Below are 21,570 nucleotides of genomic sequence, written 5' to 3'. Positions count from 1 at the left end.
TGAAGTCTGACCATGCAAACAAAAATAGTAAGAGATAATGATAAGCTTGAAGCTGTTGGTCATATATTTGAAGTCCTGAGTCCATACTGCACCTTGATACAGAAATCCCAGAAGAAGCACAAGGACCGAGTTCAATCCTCAGTACCAAAAAAAAAAAAAAGAAATCCTAGAAGAACCAGAAGTGGGCTGGGAATTTAGCTCAGTGGCGCCGCACACCTGCCTCACAAGCACAAGGTCCTGAGTTCCACTGTACCAGAAAGAAAAAAAAGAACCAAAAGTAATGTGTGATCATTAATTGTGATTTGTCAACTTGAAAAAGAACCTCTTAGACTAGTAAAGGCCTTGGTGTGTCTGTGGATGACTGATATGTACAATAAAAACTAAGGAGGAAATAGGCTTGTAGCCTGGACAGAATAAAAAGGAAAAGATGGAAGCTGTCCCTTTTTTTTCTTCAGAGGAACTCTGGTCCCTGACATTTCCTTTGGTCATTCATCTCCAGGTCTTTCAGGCTTCCAGTGTACACTCTTTGGCCTTCTGACGCAGACTCTTTGGCTTTCTTACACTGACTGCTTCAATGAGCTCCAGGCCTTTGCCTTTGACTGGATCCTCTAGTTCTCCAGAAGCCAGATGGCCATTCTGCATTCTCCCAGCCCTGATTCTGCAGGCAGTCTATGTAAGCCTACCTAGTAGATCCTTTAATTATATATATATATAATCATATATATATTAAATCTGCTCCTCTAGTAAATCCTAAGTGATATATAATTACATAGTGTTACATTATCACAGATGTATTTTAAATCTGGACTGAACATACACAAGATGCATATGTTCATGTTTATGTGTGACCATTAATCAGTGGTCAACTGCATTCAAAGGGTGCTATTCATTTGGAGGTATATACACGTTCCGTAACAAAAACATATGGCATAAAAATTTGATTGAGCTATATTTAAATTGCTTACATTTTCTAATAAAATAATTTCTACTACTCAGTTATAAAATAAAATTTCAATTTATAAAGTTCATTAGACCTAGATAAAAACAGGGGAGAATATTTTCTCAAATGAAGGTTAAAAACTGAAGTCTATCAAACAGTATATCTACCTTATGATAGAAGAAATTCAGACTTTCTCCACCTGCCCGAGGCTATGTTCATATATAATCTCCCTAAGACCTAAAAAGTATGTTCTCCCTATCTTGTAGAAACAATTTGAGTGGTGACTTCCACCATGTGCTGTGTTTAAAGCAGTATTTCTCAAATTTTTCTTACCACAATTAGCGGTATACTTTATAAGAAAACCTACTACAAACAGATATATACAACTAAAATTAAAGTTTTATAAAATACACATAACAAGTACAACATCCATGGCCAGTTTACTTTCTGTTTGATTCCATTAAAAAAAGATATACTCTACAATCTGAAAATCATAATATAGTCTTTCAATATATCATGTTTAAACATTAAAATATTGTATAATTTGAGGATTAAAATGACATTGAAATCATTATCTGTAACAAAGAAGCCCAGATCAACAGGTAAACTCGTGAAGCAGATGGATAGGAAAGAGCCACTATCAGGCTGTGACATGTTAATTTCAACCAGGTGAGGGAATAAAGTCTTCAACAACACTTTCTAAGGAAAAATGGCAGCTTCATGACAAATGAAGGAACCCTAAGAAGTGCCTTCCTGTTCCTGACTCAGTCTCTGAGAGACCACAACTATCTAAATATGTACTACAGCTGGGAAGATTCCTGCCTCTCAGCAGGAATCCCAAATCATTGACTCTTCATTTCCCTCTGATATGCAGGGGTGGAATCAGAAGAATAAAGTAAGTAGTAATAATAGCATTGCTTGTCCCTTCTTCACTTTCATTTCTTTCAACATTAAGTTTTAGGTAAAACTGAAAACAAGAAATCTAAAGGCTTACTGACTTTTCTCTACATTTAATCATTCCTTGCAGAGTATGTTTAAAGCAATTAGAAAGTAGCACTCCCACAAGGACTGATGCCCAAATCATCACAAATTTGCAAAGCTACATTGCTTGCCTTTAATACAAACCAAATGTAAGGTCAGGAGAGATTAAGTTATTAGCAAAAGTAGCACAGGAGTGCCATCTATACTGAGTATGAGTAAAGAGGTTAAAACCAAGTCGAAGAGGACAAATGGATTCTATTTTGTTCTTATAAAACAAAATAAAGCCCTAGATAAAGTAAGATTTAGTGTTTGATGAGGTGAACAAAATCCTGATCAAAGCCAAAAGGAAAATTTTAAAACATACAAAAACCAAGGAAATCATTATGGTAAATCTAAAAAACCAAAATCATTGTATGTTGTCCGGCTAAAAATATTTACATATGCAGCATAAAATACTGAATACTGATTCAATTTTAAAAGTATAAAATGACTGTATCAGGAGATAATAGAGCAAATGAAATAAGGGAAGGAAGGAGATTACAGTAGGCTTTTAAATTCATCTCTCACATTAGGAAGTCAAAAGATAAGTCTCCAAATCCTTTAAAAATAATGCAACCAAGTATGATGAAAAATTAACTTTTATGGCAAAAGAGACAAGATGTTTTGTTAACACAGGAGCTACTACAACACAAAAGCCCATTTCCAGAAAAAAACTCTATCAGGAGTTGCATGTCACACAGCCAGGGCAGACTGTTCATTATCACATCTGTGTCTCTCTACAAAATCATTTTCTGTAATAACCATGAAATCAGAAAGTAGTAACAATGCAGAAAAACACATAAATACTGAGATTTTTCTTTTGTTGGACTTTATAAAAATTTAATGTTAAATTAAAAATTTATATCGCAAAAGAATTAAAATACCTATTAATTATATTATTTGCTTTTTAAAATTGGGCAACATTTATAAGCATATAATGGATTATCACGTTAAATTTTGTTTTGAGGGTTTTTTTTAAAATTACTTTTTTTGGCACATTTTTGGTATATAACATAATGACATTCATCATTGGAATAAATGAAATTACAACTTTTTCTGGTACCGGGGATTGAATGCAGGACCTTGCGCTTGCAAGGCAGGTGTGGTGCCACTGAGCTAAATCCCTGGTCCTGTTTTGAGTTTTGACTTCTGCAAATTTACAAATTTCATTAAATTTGGTCTTTTTGCATATTTATGTTGAATAGGTGATATAGTTAATTTTAAAATAATTTATCTTTGCTCACACTACAGTAAGAACAGTTTTTGCTAATTTTAATTTCAAAACTTGCTTTCATGCTGCAATAGATACCCAAATTGCTAGGAACTATCTTTCTGGTACTGATGAGTTTGGCAAAACTCAGTAAAATTTCTATTTCTCAATAAATTCTAGAAACTGCAACACTCCTCATGGCTTTGGCTCTATAATGTTAACTCTAGCAACTTTTAAATAGTCTTCACAGTTGAAAAAGTTTAAAAACAAAATTCTAAGAATTTAAGTTCTGTTCTTCCATTTCCATAATTAGTGGACTGTCACTCTTTAATTCAAATCTACTAATAAAACTCAGGAATACGTAGTACCTCAGGGGAAGTAGAAATTTTGCCAAAAAGGAGCTAAACGAATTCTAAACTATGACAAACTTCCTCTTGAGTAAAATTAAATGTAGCCAAGTTTATGGGGTAGGGGGTGGAGTTGGGGTGGGCAGGAGGAACTTGAGACTGACTGTAAAGGGGGGTTCTCTGAATCAAGGTCTGTATGCGTCTGTTATTAAAGGACAAGAAATATAGATGTGCTCACTGGAAGTGTACACATACTATTAAATTAAAAAGTAGCCATGGCCATTGTTTAGAACTTTAAGAAAAACTTTTTTTTTTTGGTACCGGGGATCAAACTCAGGTCCTTGCGCTTGCGAGGCAAGTGGCGGAACCACTGAGCTAAATCCCTGGCCCAACAAAGACATTTTTTTCTGAATAATTTGAAAACTGACATTGTTTAGAGAGCACTAGTACATAGTAACTTAAAAATACTGACCTTTAATTAGTTTTATTTTTCAAATTCTCTACAGACAATTCAACTCCTTATTGTCTGCACAGTAAACAGCAGCGCTATTCTTCAGTTAAAACCCTGAAAGCAACTGGTTGCTCAGATAAAATCCTTGGAAATCATGTACTTTTTTTCATATTACCATAATCAATCCATCAAAAATACTTTATGTTACCAAAATTATACCTACAGTCTCAATGCTTTTTTATCAGCTATACTGCCACCATTCCAGGACTCACCATCACCACCTTAATCAGAGTTGTTAGAAATTTTCTTGCTTTTACCATTCATCCTTAACATCACCGCTGCCATCAACTCTTCTACAGGTCTTTCTAGATGTAAGTTCTACCATGATTCACCTCTGTTCAAAACTCTATGACTTCCCATTTCTTTCAAAGTAAAAGTCTAAATCTGGACCATAGTCTAAAATGCCCTATATAGCATTTTACTAAACCTAGTCTTCTCCCTTACTTAAAAAAACCTGCTACTTCTCTGACCATTTTTCTTACCAATTCCTATATTCACGTTTGTTCCTTGACACACTGGACTGCTTCCTCTTCCTCACATACCCTCCCAGTTCAAGGCCTTTGCACTTAAATTTCTTTGACTCTCCTCAGGATGTAATTTGTTTGCTTAATTCATATCTATGCTAGAATAGGATTTTTAAAAACTTAATCACTAACTAAAAACTGGCAACCTACTTCAATCACTGTCCATCCTTTCATCATTCTATTATTCATCTTCAAAGTACTAATTATCAACTGCAATGGTTAATTTTTATGCGTCAATTTGACTAAACAAAGCAATGCTCAAACATTACTTCTGGTTGTTTCTGTGCATTTCTAGAAGAGATTAGCATTTGAATCTGTATGCTGAGTAAGAAGACCCATCCTCTCCTAGGTAAGCCCGCACCTCCCATTCCAGTTGAGGGCCTGAATACAACAAAGGACAAAGGAAGTATAAATTCACTGTCTTTCTGGAGTACAAATTCACTGTCTCTCTTCCGTAGGACTTCAAAATCTCTAGGTCTTCTGGTCTTCCTCACTAGCTGATTCTCAGACTTGGCCTCAGTGAGAGTTACATGATTGGCTCCCACCATTCTCACACCTTTGGACTCACAATGAGTTATATACCATGGGCTTAGTTTACCAGCTTTTAGACAGCACCAAATCATGTGACTTCAAGTTCTCCATAATCACAAGAGCCAATTCCCAAAAGAGTTCTCCCTTTATGTATCTCTCTATATATCCTATTGGTTCTGTTTCTACGGAAAACTCACCAATATACCAACTAACAGATTTCATAATGTGTTTTTGTTGTTGGTTTTATATCAAAAGACTGTAAGCTGCATGACAGTGGGTGTTCTTTGTTTTGTTCAGTGCTGTATTCCCAGCACCCAGGAGAGTAAGTCCACAGTAGGCATTTCATCCATATTTGCTGAGTGATAAGCAAGTAAGTAACAGAAGTAAAGTAACTGTTAAAGAATCAATTGTTTTTCTCAGTTAATTTAAACTAACTACTATGGGTTTCATCCCGCGAAAGAGACAATTATACAGAGTCTACAGGGCCTAACAAATTTTACAGTGATTTGGGAAGAATAACCAAATTCCAACAATAAAATGAATTTGCTTTTTTGGGGTCCTATAGAAATCTGATTTAAAACTATATTTCACAGTAATAATTTATTCTTAGTGCTGTTTTTCTAAGATTAATTTTTATATATTTCATTAAATATATACACATATATATTTTAATTAGTATTATGATTTCATATTCTAGACTCCTAACTACAAAAAATCTATTCTAGACTTGAATGCATAATTACATTTCCTCAACGACCTTGCAATCTCGTGAGCATTTGCTCTAGACTAAACAGCCTCATTCAGCTGCCCTGCGTCTGACTGTTGATGAAAGAAGCTTGTTTGACAACTGCTTCAAGCAGAAACATTTTTTTTTTCATGACTGTATAAAAAAAGGTTTAAAACTTACCAGACTAGAGCCAGGCTAGAACTTTAAGCACAAAAGTTCATGTTGATGTGAGAGCTGATTTCTAAATCAAATACCAACAAAAGCAGACAGTGAAGACATTCGCTGTCATGGTCAGGAAAAAAAAAATTCAGTAGCATTTTAACAATTATAACCAAGTATAATATAAATTACACACACATACACATATGCACACAGAGTAGTCTATTTTCTGGCTTTTGTATTTTCCTATATTCCTTAATTTCCTGATGCTCCAGAGACTTTTGTAAAATTGTCATATAAGCAAAATCAAAAATAAAACAAAACATAAAGAAAGTACTTTTCCTCCATTATTAGACCAACCCTATATTATCAGCCAACATGTAAAGACTTCCACCAAAAAAAAAAAGCAGTACACAAAACACCACATTCTGTCTTGGAAATTTTAAAATATAAATAACAATCTTCTACCTTTAAAACTCTTAACTTGTTTTACGAAAAAGCACAATCATAGTGACAGTAGATGAAAGAACTAGCTTATATTGTAATTGTAGTGACAGTAATATACACATTTGTCAAAACTCAAAGAAATACAGTGGTACTTTGGTTCATGAATGCTTTTCTTTGCAAACACTTTTGTTCACAAACAGAAGCATTTGGCAAAATTTTATTTCTGTTTGGAAACTCATTAGATGACAAACACTACCACAGTCATCTTTCCTACACAAACACAAACATAACCGTGTTTTCCAAAATCATACAAGTTAAGTTCATGAACCAAGATAACACTGTATACAATTAGTTATTTTACTATATGTAAAGTATACTTTAATGAAGCTGATTAAATAAACTCTAATTTCTTAAATGGTAAGATTTTTACAGGATTTCCAATTGCTTTCAATTCTGTTCCATTAATAGAAATCTGAACTGACCCACTTAAAATGAATTTCCTGAATTAGCTGAGATTCAACCTTTCCTAAATAGTATTTTAAAGTATCTATCTAGGAATATAAAGAATACTTGCTACTGGAAAAAATTCTAATGATATAAAACATCATTAGATGTTCAAAAGTACACTGATAGATCCAAAAATGCACTCAATAAAAAATTAAATTAAATGTAAAAAATATTTGATATCTATTCATGACAAAAATTTCTACAATGTGATTTAAAAAGTACATCTACAGGATAATAAAAACCACTTAAGCAGTCAATATGATACTTAATGATGAAATACTTGAGGCATTCACAGAAAAATCAGAAATGAGAAATTAGTTATCAGGATTACGTAACACTGGGTGTACAAATTCTAGCCAAATGCAATAAAATATGAAACTAAAGTTAGAAATGCATCATTTAAAGAAAAACACAAGGTGGTGGAGCCTTTTGGAGGTGAGGCCTAGCAGAAAGAAGTTAGGTCATTGGGGGGTGGTGCCTGGTCCCGCCTCTGTCTCTCTTTTTCTCTTCTTTTCCCCAACTCTCTGACAACATCATGAATGCACTTGAAAAACAGACTTAGAGCTTTCCTGAAATGGGACCACAGGACCTGATGACACCTTAGTACCAGCAATGTAAAGACTGCAGGTTACCTGTGCCAAGATTCTTGACCCACAGAATCTGACAATAAATGAAATATTAAATGGGTATCATTTAATGCTAATTTTATGGTAATGTGATATACAGCAATAGAAAAAAAATACACCATTTACTATTAAAACATACCATGAATTTAAATTAACGAATGTAACACAGTTAAATGGAAATTGAAACAGACTGATGGAAAATAAGAAATGGAGGAGAAAAGGTTTAATGTTTTGTATATGGTAAAATAATAACATTAACAAAGGAAGGATTATAAATTATGGTGGGCCAACTGATTTACTGTGTTAAAAAACAGTACAGGTTCTTTTATATCTCCTCATAAAAACTCAAGTTACATAAATATAACATAAATATATAGCTTTATTTTGGTATTTGTTATTTGTTTAAGACTTTCTAAGTAGAAAAACTGGAAAATTAATAGGACTTCGCCAATATACTTCATTGCTCAAAGACTTAAAACTATTTCAGATAATAAGAAGAAAAAACTCATTTTTAATTTCAAGAGTTAATAGTTATATACTACATGACTTGTTTATAGAAATACATAAAGAAGGGCTGGAGATTTAGCTCAGTGGTGCTGCCACCTGCCTCCCAAGTGTGCAAGGTCCCAAGTTCGATTCCCAGTACCAAAAGAAAAAAAAGAAAGATGAGCTTTTCGGGCCGGGGATTTAGCTCAGTGGTTCTGGCGCCTGCCTCACAAGCGCAAGGTCCCGAGTTCGATCACCGGTACCAAACAAAAAAGAAATACAGAAAGAAAAAATACTGCACAATTTGAAAAAGGGACAAGGGACATAAGCAATTCTTGCATAGAAAGGAAAAGAAGGGAAGAAATTGCTGGAATGATGGTGAAAATAAAGAAAAATAGACTCCTAAAAATGACACAGCAATGTGCAATGGCACAAAAGCATGTGAACCACCATGTGGTTGTCAACAAGATCCAAGGATAAAAAAAGCAGAACACAGAGTTATGAGGAGGACAAGACTCAGAATATGAAAGTGACGATGAGCTACCAAAGGATAATAATAATAAGAGACTAGAGCAGACTGATACATTAGAAAGATGTCTCTTGCAATAGTGAGGAAAAGCTTAAGAAGAAAGACAAGGTCATTAATTGTTACTAACAAAAACTCTGAAAGAATATAGTCAACATATCTTCTCAAATTCCTAACTGACATGTAAAGTTTCAATTTATCAATTTTTAGAACCAAAAGAATTATGAAAATTATCTTGCAAGGTTACCAAGAAGATAGATCTTCTATTTTTTTTTGTAGAATATACTCTTCTATTCCTCAACAGATAACACTTTTAATTTCTTTGCCAGTAATAGCAAGAGAATTGTAATAATTACTTTTTCTGAACAAGTTGGTTTTTATCAATATTGTGTATGGCTACCAACGAGCACAAAACTGATAGGGCTTAACAGAAATTAAATAAGAACTTGCTTCTTGAATCAACACAAGTCAGAAATGAGTATGTGTATTTTGTTACAACACTCTACAACAACAACAAAAAAGGGACAGCTAAGTTTTACATGAAGATTAAGATTTCATTTTACAGGGCCGGGGATTTAGCTCAGTGCTTTCGCCACCTGCTGCACAAGTACAAGGACCCGAGTTCCATCCCCAGTACCAAAAAAAAGAAAAAGATTCCATTTTACTTAATTCAGATAACAAATAGCTTCGTTTAAATTCATAAATATAATCTGAGGCATAACTCTGTGACAGTGTGCATATTAGTATAAGTAAGATCCTAGGTTCAATCCCCAGCACCTAACAACAAAAAGGTTTAAAAAATTTGTACATAAGGAACCATGAAAAAATACAAACCTTAAAGTTCATATTTTATCTTATAAAATTACATGAACTAAACTGTCATAGAATAAAAATAATAGATACTCCATTAAACTCAGAAGGGTATTCTGAAATGTCTTATTAGGAAAGCTATTCTCACTTTTCAGCCTTTCCAATATTATGATTATGATTATGTTACACAAAACCCTAAGTATGTCAATATAAATTAGTAGTGTGTTTAATAAAACCACTTATAATACACAAAGCTACTTAACTATTTCATCATGTAAATTTATATTTATTTTCAATACTTTGAAAATGTGAATAACTTTTCACTATTCAAGTATGTGAATGAAATGGAAATTTATTCCTAAACATGCATCAAAATGTGGTATGAATTCATAAAAATCCAACCAAAAATCTGTATAAAAAAAAAATCACACTTGTTGGGATCTCTTCTTATTAAAAAGCTTCTGCACAGCAAGAGAAACCACCAGCAATGTGAAGAGACAACCCACAATGTGGGGGAAAAATCTTCACCTGCTTTTCCTCAGACAAAGGTCTACTATCTCGAATCTATAAAGAACTTAAAAAATCAGACCTCCCAAATTTAAAGATCCAATCCGAAAATGGGCATCTGAAATGAACAGACATTTCTCACACAAAGAAGTAGAAATAGCAAATAAATACACGAAAAAATGTTCAAAATCACTGGTCATTCGAGAGATGTAAATGAAAACAAGGTTGAGATTCCACCTCACTCCAGAAAGAATGGCTGCTATCATGAAATCAACCAATAACAAATGCTGACAGGGCTGTGGGGAAAGAGGAACACTGCTCCACTGCTGGTGGGAGTGTAGACTGGTGCAACCACTTTGGAATTCAGTATGCAGATACCTCAAAGAACTAGGACTTGAAATCCGATTTGACCCAGCTATTCCCCTGCTGGGGATCTTCCCCAAAGAATTAAAAGAATCATACCACAGTGATATATGTGCACCCATCTTCATAGCAGTACAGTTTGTGATAGCTAAAACTTGGAAACAGCCCAAATGCCCATCAACTGGAGACCGGATAAAGAAAATGTGGTTTTTTTATAAAACGGAATACTACTCAGCCATAAAAAATGAGAAATTAGAGACATTTATAGCTAAATGGATGCACATTGAGGTGATACTCTTAAGTGAAATAAATAGGACACACGTGTTAATACCGAATAGTTTCTCTGGTGTGAGGAACAGAAAGTGTAAATAAGGACTAAAACATATAATAGGTAATGTGAAATAGGAAGAAAAGGGGCAAAGGGGAAGGAAGTGGGAGGGGTGGGGGAAAGGATAGAAGGGAATGGGATTAATATGAGGAAATGGAAAAATAGGAACAAAATCTTTATAAATAGGGAGGGATGGAGGGGGTGAAGGGAGGGCTGGGCAAGGGTAAAAAATAAGAACCAAGAGAGATTATGTAAAGGTGCAAATTTCCAACAATGAATGTCATTATATTGTATACCTAAAATGTACCAATGATTAGAATGAATAATCGATAATGCAAAATAGGAAGAAAAGGACCAAAGGGGTAGGGGTAGTGGAAGGAGCAGGGGAAAGGAAAGAAGGGAAAGGAAAAATGATGAGAAATGGAAAAAAATGGAAATAAAGTCTTTGTAAATAGGGAAGGTGGGGGGATGAAGGGAGGGCTAGGAAGGAGGAAAAAATAAGAACCAAGATGCATCATGTAAAGGTACAATTCCCAATGAGAAATGTAAATGTGTTGTATACCTAAAATGTACCAATAAAAGAATTTAAGAAAATATAATCACACTTGTGTAAATCATAAATGTTTAAAACTAATTTTTAAATTTCTTAACATGCAACTGTCAACCGGTGTTTTATGAATTTTAAGAGTAAATTCAGAAGTAATATAAGCCAATGAAGTACATGGAGGAAATTAAGAAATAATAACAAGTTACCATCTCAGCACTTTGACAACAAATCTTTTTCTGTTTCTATCATAAGTTGGCAGACAAACAGCTCATATTAAATAAATCATTTACAGATACTTAAAATAGTAGTTATATTTGATCAAGAACCTGAAATCGATGAATAAAATTGAGTCATAAGTGCTCATAATTTGTATCAGTTAAGTAACTGTTCTTTGCGTTAAAGGTAGTGAAATATTAACTAGAAAGCCAGCTGATTAATAAAAAGATAGTCTCACACTGGCAATCTATGAAACTTTCCTAACTAGCTATTGAGGCTGTCTGTAGTCTAGGGCAATGATGGTAAACCTCTTAGAGCTTTCAATGATAACAAACAGCCAGCTGCAGCACACATGCCATAGGTTTGACATTACTGGTCTAGGGAATTTTAATTACTAGTCCTATTTTCCCAATGCTTGTTCCCATTGACCTAGAATTAATAAGACATGCTTAGATATTGGCTTGAACAAACCAATAGTGTACTAACAATGCAATCTGAATTTATCAGCATATATTCATAATACCCTCTTAGTGAGATTCCTATGTATTCTTCATCCGCTTATCAAGATTAACTTTAGAAAAGATCTTAGTAACAGCCACACCTAAAAATCTCATGGTAGTGTACTTTTGATTTTATCTTTTATTAAAGGGTTTTGTTATTGTTGTTTTCTTGGTACCAGGGATCAAACTCATGACCTTGCACTTTCCAGGCAGGCACAGTGCCGCTGAGCTAAATCCCTGGCCCTTATTAAAGTTTTATTAATACAAAACCATACTTCTCTAGAAACACAATGCCCCTCAAGTCCTAATATCATCAACTCTCCCAAAAAATACTATAATTAAAATCATTTTGAAAGTGCCCCATCCACATTTTAGTACTAAAATGAAAGTACAAAAAAACTGTACTGCTTTTAATTTTATGTCACATACATTTCAAAGAGCATATAAGAAAATAGAAATATGAGGTCTTATTCTCTATTTGTGTCTAGGAAAATTATATTTCCCTTTGTGAGAAAATATAAAATGGAAATTTTCTTGCAATAGGAAAAGAAAAGAGAGAGGAACAGAAACTAGAAGGGTGTGTAGGGAGGTAATGGCCATTCTCAATGGACAAATGGAATTTACTAGATGTATAGATGTAATCTTCTGGCAAAACAAACCTTAGGAAATGTGGAACTAGTACAGTTTTAGTCAAGTGAACCACATAACCCTTATACCTTGAAAGCACCACCCTGGAGGACACAAGTAATTTCCAAAGCAACTCCTTCACTTGTTAAGTATTTCTAAAAGTTAAATTAGGTAAAAATAGATTCTTGGGTCTTTAGTAACAAAACAGTAAGAAAGCACATAGCTTCAAATAATTCTAGAAAAGAAAATGAACTTGTAGTATAAGAAATTAATTTAGGATTTACTTTGGTAGACATCTAAATACAAGGTTATAACATATTCCCCAAAATGAATACTTGATTTAATCATGACTCCAAATATCTAAAATTGACCATACTGAATTTAATTCCTTTAGCTGGATGTTATAGCGCATGCCAATAGTCCCTGCTACTCAGAGGCTGAGATGGGAGAATCTCTTGAACTCAAGAAATCAAAGCCAGCTAAGAGTTCAAGGCCAACATGAGCAACAAAGCAAAGATCCCATCCCAAAATGCAAATAATAAAAGGAATTTAATCCCTCTGTCAAAATAGAAAGGTGAAAAGAAAAATATGGAACATTATATATTTATAGTAAACAGCTCCTGGACCAAATAAAAATAATAATAGATGCTTCTTTAGCCATCCTGGCTCCATTATTGTTTATCTAGAATCTTCTCCATTACGAAGTCACAGATAACAAAAAGAAACTGTTACAGGCAAGATCTACTGCTTGAAGTACATACTTGCTTATTTGTCATCAAAACAATATTTTAGATACATATATACATACAGTTTTTACTGAGATAAAAAAATTACTTCTAGAATCCTGGAGCTAACCATATTATAAACATTGAGTGGGTGACGAAAGATTTCTCAACCATCATCACCACTGAAAAAGGTAATCAAGTCTCTCTTATTTAGGTTCAATTCAGATTTAACAATGAAAAACTTGGGAAAAGTAAAAACATCTCTAACGGATATATCCCATATTGAAAACTCAAAACCATAGTGATAAAGGCAAAAGGAAGCAAAAGAACTCCACATAATCAGAAGTGTTGCCCAAATTTATTGTTTAATAACTTAATGGAAAATAGTACACAGAATTCTAATAGGGTTATTAACTAAATACTCAAGCATACAAACACATAACAATACCACCACCATGGCAGATTTTAAAAAGGAAGAAGATATTTCATGGAATAGACAAAACTGTAAATAATTAAACTCTAAATACAACAGAAAATGAACTACACTAAAACAGCAGCCAGAGAGAAGGGCAAAGGTTGTGTGCCACCAGGGAAGGGGTAGAAAAACCTACTGGCCCCTGTCAACTCTACAATGAAACAGGCAAAAGCTATCAGCCAAAGCCACTGATGGAAAGCAGAAAGCCAATTCCTCCTACCTAGGTCCCCATACTGATGAAAAGCAGACATCTAGGAGAGGAGCAGGACACTGTCTTGTGCCCCACTCCACCAGAGATACAAGTTGCTAACCTTTGAGAAAAAGGTTAAAAACAGAAAGCACCTCCCTGAGGCTCAGGCACATAGTGCAGTCTAAGACTAAATTTGGAACAGAAGAATCAAGAAACCTGCTCACTCCTACCATAAGTCTTATTCCAAGGAAAAAGCAAGAGCAATCTACCGTTGAGGAGAAACACCAAAAGAGAAATCCTCTGTTTCTCAGGTGAATTAGAACCTGTTGAAAACTAAGAGTAGAACAAGAATATATACAAAAATCTTCCAAGCACTAGTCCCAAAGTGGCAATGGACCATGATTAAAAACAAATCTAGGGCTGGGGATTTAGCTCAGTGGTTCCACCACCTGTCTCGTAAGTGCAAGGTCCCAAGTTCAATCCCGGGTACCAAAAAACAAACAAAAAACCAAAACTAAAGTATACAGATAGTACAATGATTGCAATTAGAGCAATAACAAATCCCAGAGATTACAACAGAGAATTAATACCCAATACTTCTGCTAATGGACTGTGAAAAAAAATTATAAACATTTCTGGGCATAAATAGTACCTATTTTAGTAAATACTGCTTTGTTACACAGGATATCCAATACACAAATAATAATAGCAAGAAACAGGAACACAATAAATCAATCATCAAGTCATAAAAGAACTGACAGAATCATACCCAGAGAAATTCAAACTATTAGAGAGGGATGTTTTCAAATACTATGATTAGTAAGTTAAAAGAATCTGGTGAAAAAGTTAGGTAATATGTATGAAAACCAGGGAACTTAAGCAAAGAAGCAGAAATTATAAAAAGGAATGAATAGAAATGTTAGATAATAGAAATAGATAATAAAAATGTTAGATATAAAAATTATAACATTAGAATGCCTTTAATGGGCTTATCACAGGAGAGAAATGATAGACTAGGTGCATCTTGGCCTTAATATAACAGCTAGTGTTACTACAAGTTTGGTTTGAAACTCCACATTTTGTTTTCTACTTAATCTAATATTCCTGTATTCTTAAACACATAATATATAATGATTTAATTTTGTATTATCAACAACTGAAAAGGGGTAAAAGACAGACTGGTAAAGGAACAGAGATTTTGTATGTTATTAAAGTTAAACAGGTATAAATTCCAGTTAGTGTTATGAAATTAGGATAATAAATGTAATCACTGAGGTAACCACAAGGAATACAAAGTAGTAGCTGGATGTGGTGGCATACACCTATAATCCCTTTGAGCCCAACCTGGGCAATTCAACAACTTAGTGAGACCGTGATGCCAATTAAAAATAAAAAAATTTTTTTAATGAGCTGGTGATGCAGTTCAATCAAATGCCCTGGGTTCAATTTCCCAGCACCACACACACACACACACACACACACACACACACACACAAAATAAGAATAAGTAAGGAATTTAAATGTTGTACTATAAAAATATCAACTGAACACAAAAAAGTAATGTAGGAAACACACACACAGAAACAAACAAAAATGACAGAAGACTTTTCTTTTCATCTCATTACTTTAAATAGAGTAAATCCCTCCAATCAAAACAGAATGAACTTTGGGGTTTTTTTTGTTTTGTTTTGATTTTTTTTGGGGGGGGGTGGACAAGGTCTCACTATGGAGTTCAAGCTGCCATTGAACTTACTATGTAGCCCAGGCTGACCTTGAACTCATGGCAATCCTTCTGGTTCAGCTTCCTGAGTGCTGCGATTATACAGGCATACACCATCACACCCTGATAGAATGAATTTTTTAAATGTTCTAACTATATACTGTGTACAAGAGATTAACTTTAGTTTAAAAGACACAAGTAGGTTAAAATTAAAAAGACTGGAAAAGGCTATTTATTCCATGTAAATAGTAACCAAAATAGAGCAGAAACAGTAGTAGTAATACTACTAGCAAATAAAATAGACTTTTAACTAAAAGAGGCTGCAAGACAAAAAAATACAACATATTAATAAAAGGCTTTAATACATTTAAAAGATACAACAAATAAAAGCATTTGTGTACTTAATAACAGACCACCCAAATACATGAAGAAAATGTTGTCAGAATTCAAGGAAGAAAAAAGTTCTACAATAATAGAGACTTCAATACCTTACTCTCAATTTGGATAGAAAAACTAGTCAAATGATTTTAAAAATTAGCAAATAAGGGCCGGGGAGCTCAGTGGTTCCGCCGCCAGCCTCGCAAGTACAAGGTCCCAAGTTCGATCCCTGGTACAAAAAAACTTAGCAAATTCAAGTTACTAAAATTGGAAATGAAAGTAGGGATACTACTACCAATTCTACAGAAATAAAAAGGATAAAGGTATATTAGAGCAATGATACTCCCAAAATGAATAATTCAGATGAAATGGAAAAATTCCCACCATTACAAAACCTACCAAGATTAAATCCTTAAGATACAGAAAATCTATTCAACAGACCTATAAATAGCAGACTGAAATAGTAATCAAGAACCTTCTGATGAAGAAACATCCTGCACCTGATGACTTCTAGCATTAATTTTATGAAACACACAGACAAGAACATAAATCCTTTCAAACTTTCCCAAAAAACTAGGGAAAGCACTCCACGCCTCATTCTATACCTCAATACAACACCCAAATAAAGGCACTACAGGAAAAAAGCATGGAACAAAATAAAAGAATCTAAAAGCTAGTATCTCTAATGAACAGAGATGCAGAAATCTTCAATAAAATGCTAAGAAACCAAATTTAACACAATACCAAAAAAGATTATAAAGTATGAATAAATGGGATTTATCTGCGGGATACAAGATTTATTTATACCCAAATCAATGGGATACACTTCACACTGAAAGTATGAAAAATAAAAACCATATAATCATTTTAATAGATGCAGAAGCATTTGATGAAGTTCAAAGTCCTTTCATGATTAAAAACTCTCAATGAACAGGTTTAGAATGAAGTTACATCAACACAATAAAAGCCTTGTGTGGAAAATTCACAGTTAACATCATAATCACTAAGGGAAAACTGAAAGCTTTTTCTTCCAGACCCAGTGTGAGGCAAGAATGCCATCTCAATTCTATTCAACATAGCACTAAAAATACTACCAGGAGCAATTACACGTGAAAAGAAATAAAATGCATCCAAATAGGAAAGGAAAAAATAAAATTATGCCTGTCTGCAGATGACACTGACAGTTACATAGAAAATCCTCAAAAAGACAAGACCAAAGAAATTTAGCACTAGTGCTTTGGTCTGGATAAGATTTGAGCAGGTATCCCAGGCGTTCATTTGTTGAAATGTAATCTCCACTGTGAGATACTAAGAGTGTGGAAACTTAATATAACTACCGTGTTTAGAGGCAGAGCCACTGGGAGGTAACTAGGGTTACCTAGGTGTCCTCCTCCAGATTCTACTTTTATTTCCAGCTGTAGGCATCTGGCTTGACGTGACAAGTTACCTTGGCTGAAATTGTCACCATGCCTACCAGGTGACTCTGGATGCATCCCAAACCCTAGATGTCAAGTTTTTAAGTTAGTCAGCCAAGCATGTTCTGCTGGCCACTGACACCCTGGTCAGTTTCCTAATTGATATTTCACTTGTTAATAATTTTTGACAAAGGCCAGATACTGGGGATGTAGCTCAGTGGCACGGAGCCTGTGCAGCAAGCACAAAGTCCTGAGTTCAATCCCAGGTACTGAAGAAAAAAAAGAGGAGAGGGGAGGGGAGGGGAGGGGAGGGGAGGGGAGAAGAGAAGAGAGGAGAGAAGAGAGAAGAGAGAAGAGAGAAGAGAGAAGAGAGAAAAGAGAAAAGAAAAGCCAAGCCAGACACATTCTGATTGGCCAAAGCCCACTTTGGCTGTTTAGTCTATAAACTATAAACCCAGGGGGGAGATCTTCCTGTTTTGTTGCTGCCAAATAGTCCATTTAAAAATGGTGAAAGAGGGCTGGGGATTTAGCTCAGTGGTTCCAGCGCCTGCCTCGCAAGTGCAAGGTCCTGAGTTTGATCCCCGGTGCCAAAAAAAAAAAAAAAAAATGGTGAAAGAATCTGAATTTTTCCAAGGGTGACATATGAATGAATAATAGGTAGCACATGAAAACATGCTCAGTATTACCAATCCTCAGGAAAATGAAAATCAAAACCAGAAAAAGATATCACCTGACACCTGTTAAGATAGCATTATCAAAAAGTAAACACAACTATAGTTGACAAAGTTGCAGAGAACAGAGAACCCTATTACACTGTTAGTGAGGATATAAATTGGTACAGCTTGTATGGAAAACAATATGGAATGGCCTCAACAAGTTAAAAGTAGAACCTCCACATGATCCAGAAGAAATATGCCTTCTTTTTCATAACTACTTTTATGATATTATTATCTTCTCATTGGCCATCTCTTCTTGTTTTACTTTAAGTTTTGAAGTTCACATTACACTTTTTTTGGGGGGGTACTGGGGATGGAACTCAGGATCTTGCGCTTGCAAGGCAGGCAGCAGCACCACTGAGCTAAATGCCTGGGCCCCACATTACACATTTTTAACTCATCGCAGAATACTTCCAGCCAGCATTCCACCATCACAAAGCAAGAACATTACAATAGGGCCGGGGATTTAGCTCAGTGGTTCCGCCGACCGCCTCGCAAGCGCAAGGACCCAAGTTCGATCCCCGATACCAAAAAAAAGAACATTACAATAGCATAATTCCTTTTCCTTCATACTTTATAATGCTATTGTCATACATTTTACTTCTCCAAATGTAATAAAACACACAAAGCCCTATTACTATACATGATTTCCTTGATCTTTCAAATATAATTTTTACGATAAAACTATTAGAAAATGTAAAACCCTGTAATAAAATAGTTTCTGTTTTAAGTATTTTATCTTCACTGGCATTAAAAGTAAAGATTTTTAGAGAAACTTATTTTAGAGATACAGAGTTACAACTCTTGGTAGGTCGATAAAAAATTTAAAGAATCAATGCCTATATAATTTTTTATGTCACAAAATACAATATTCTGTACTTCTTCAAGCATTAATCTTAGCATAAAGGACAATTATTTGATAAATTTGTAACCTCAAAGGGAGTTAGGTTTTGTTTCACATTCCATTGGCTTCATGCCTGGAGGCTGCAGGCCTTTTAGAGAATAAATTTTAGAGAATAGAGAACTAAAGAAAATCTAGCCTTAAGATCTATCCAATAACAGATTTAAATAATAACTCATTTAATTTTACATTTACCTTAAAGCCTCAGTGATCACATGTATAATACTGTACATAATGTCCAAGACTTTGATTTTTTTTTTTTCTTTTGGTACCGGGGATCCAACTTGGGTCCTTGTGCTTGCCCAGCAGGCAGCGAAACCACTGAGCTAAATCCCTGGCCCCAAGACTTTGATTTTTGTTTCAAGGATGCACGTACATTTTATTATTTGTTTCATTTTTCTTATTTCTGTTGCTGTTTTCTTATTTGTTATTTTTCTTATTTCTGTTGTTGAGGTCTTATTTTTTCCCTCGATTTTTCATTACTTGGTCTCTTACCCATTACTTCCTTTTCAAATTATACTGTATTATTTTCTTTTGTTAATTAATAACAGTCTCTAGATCAATCATCCACTGAATAGTTTACTCTGAGAAACCAGACCAAGAGACAATTTGGTTCATCCAGAAACATCTGTGCCTGTACTTCTCAAATGTCAAATACCCACTTACTCCCATGAGACACACTGTGACCATCTCTATGAGTCACAAAAGCTACACCCCAGGTTCACTTCTAAAATGGAAGCATGTAACATGACTACTGAGGTGCTGGGTAAGCCCTACATTACATCTTTTGACAAAACAGATTTCATGGCTTCTGTCTCATAAATGTAGTTTCACTACAGACAGTAGATAGTAAATAAATGTACCCTTTTTTATGGCAAGGAGCCCATATTTTTACTGACTTACTACTACGTTAAGTCCCACCTTAAAAAGAAAAAAGAAATATAGTGAGCTGAAAATGAACAGCAACTTCAATACACCTGACAAGGACAGACTTAATAGGAAACTACCTCTATTCCAGTCTCAATCCCAAGAAACCTAACAAGTGCATTGAAAATGTATTGTATGAAGTAAAACTTAACAGTATTAGGCATTGCAAATTAAAAAAAAAAAAAGTTAAGTTCTTCTAAACTAAAAACCTAAGAATGGCCAGGCATGGTGGTGCACACCTGTAATCCCAGCACTTGGGAGGCTGAGCCAGGAAGATCACTGGGACTTCAAGGCCAGCCTGGGCTATGTAGTGAGTTCAAGGCCAGTCTGAACTACATAGTGAGACCCTGTCTCAAAAAATCAAAAACAAAACAAAAAGTAAGTATATTAACCCTTCTTGAACATTATGATGTCTTAAAATTGACAGTAATCAATGGTTGTAAAATTATATTTTGAAGTTTTAAAAAAATTAGTTCAGCATGTAGTGAATGGTGTTTCATCTGATATATAATAAAGTGTTACTCACTGTTTATATTTATGAATAGCCACGTTAAACAAACAAGACTATGGGTACTGAGCTGAGTACATATAATAAAAATTATTATGAAAGAAGAAAAAAAAACCTAAGATTGTTGAAATGCCAGTTAAAAATAGCAGAAGAAAGCTGACCACATTCGCTCCTCAACATGAAGTTCTCTTGGCCACTTACCCAAGTCTTCCTAACAACTCGAGCTCAGGAACCGGAGGTCCACATGACTCTATCTGCAATGGTTGGTATTCATACAGAGCTTCTTCAAGCTTCTGAAGAGGTGCCAATGAAATCTGTTGACCCTGTTAGAGAAATGGAGGAAATTTTTACCTTTTAATGTTACTTTCATATTGTTATTGATGGTCATTTTAAAGGTGAACAGCAAGGGCCAGGGATTTAGCTCAGTGGTTCTGCCGCCTGCCTCACAAGCGCAAGGTCCTGAGTTCAATCCCCGGTACCAAAGAAAAAAAAACTAGCTGTAAAGATGAACAGTAAAATTTTAGGTTACATGTATATTATCACAATTAAAAATAATGGGTTTTGGATATTCTGATTTCCTCATTTTCCTGGTGGGAATACATAAGGAAAAGAGAATAAAAGCTTAATGTTTGGAAATTTCATTAATATTATTTTAATCCTTAATCTCCGTATTTTTTTTCAGTACCAGGAATTGAACTCAGGACCTAGCACTTGCCAGGCAGGTGAGGCACCACTGAGCTATATCCCCAGTCCCCAATCTCTGTATGTTTTTGTCTTTCTAGACAAATATTAGAATTTTAAACTGAATTTTGTATTATCTGTTATGGCTTGTATCTAGATGTCCCCCCAAAGCTTCATGTGCTCATAGGTGGGGCTTTTTGGAGGCCGCTGGATTTAGGGTGTGACGTTTGGATTAGTCCACTGATTATTTGGTTGTTCTGGGTGTGAGTAATGGGAAGCCGCACCCTTGGGTGTAGGTAGCACCAAGTAATGGCCTGGGTAGAATATAAAAGGAAAGATGGAAGGCGGGAGAGCTGCTTTCCACCTACCCTGCCATGGACTGTTTCTCCTCTGCCATGCTGCCCTGCCTTAGAACCAGCTGACTATGGACTGAAACCTCTACAAACTGAGCTACAACAAAGCTCTTCTCTGTTAA

At 34.7% G+C, this 21,570-nt stretch overlaps 1 protein-coding gene across 4 annotated transcripts in view; it reads right to left on the bottom strand.

Moving 5' to 3' along the window:
- Mnat1 (MNAT1 component of CDK activating kinase) overlaps positions 1-21,570 on the bottom strand; it is a 240,901-nt gene that overhangs the window by 78,362 nt on the left and 140,969 nt on the right. For 3 of the 4 annotated variants that reach the window (XM_021247889.2, XM_004837439.3, XM_087195223.1), the window contains one exon: positions 20,616-20,737. In XM_021247889.2, the coding sequence (XP_021103548.1) occupies positions 20,616-20,737 (122 nt within the window). Of the gene's footprint in view, positions 1-5,990; positions 6,052-20,615; positions 20,738-21,570 lie in introns of all 4 variants that reach the window. The other variant, XM_087195224.1, reaches the window with a different exon arrangement.

Source organism: Heterocephalus glaber, unplaced genomic scaffold (genome assembly GCF_053883595.1).
Source record: "Heterocephalus glaber isolate CG9 unplaced genomic scaffold, H.glaber_assembly_v1.0 deba00001608, whole genome shotgun sequence".
NCBI classification, from domain to species: domain Eukaryota; kingdom Metazoa; phylum Chordata; class Mammalia; order Rodentia; family Bathyergidae; genus Heterocephalus; species Heterocephalus glaber.
This window is presented reverse-complemented; position numbering and strand designations above follow the sequence as displayed.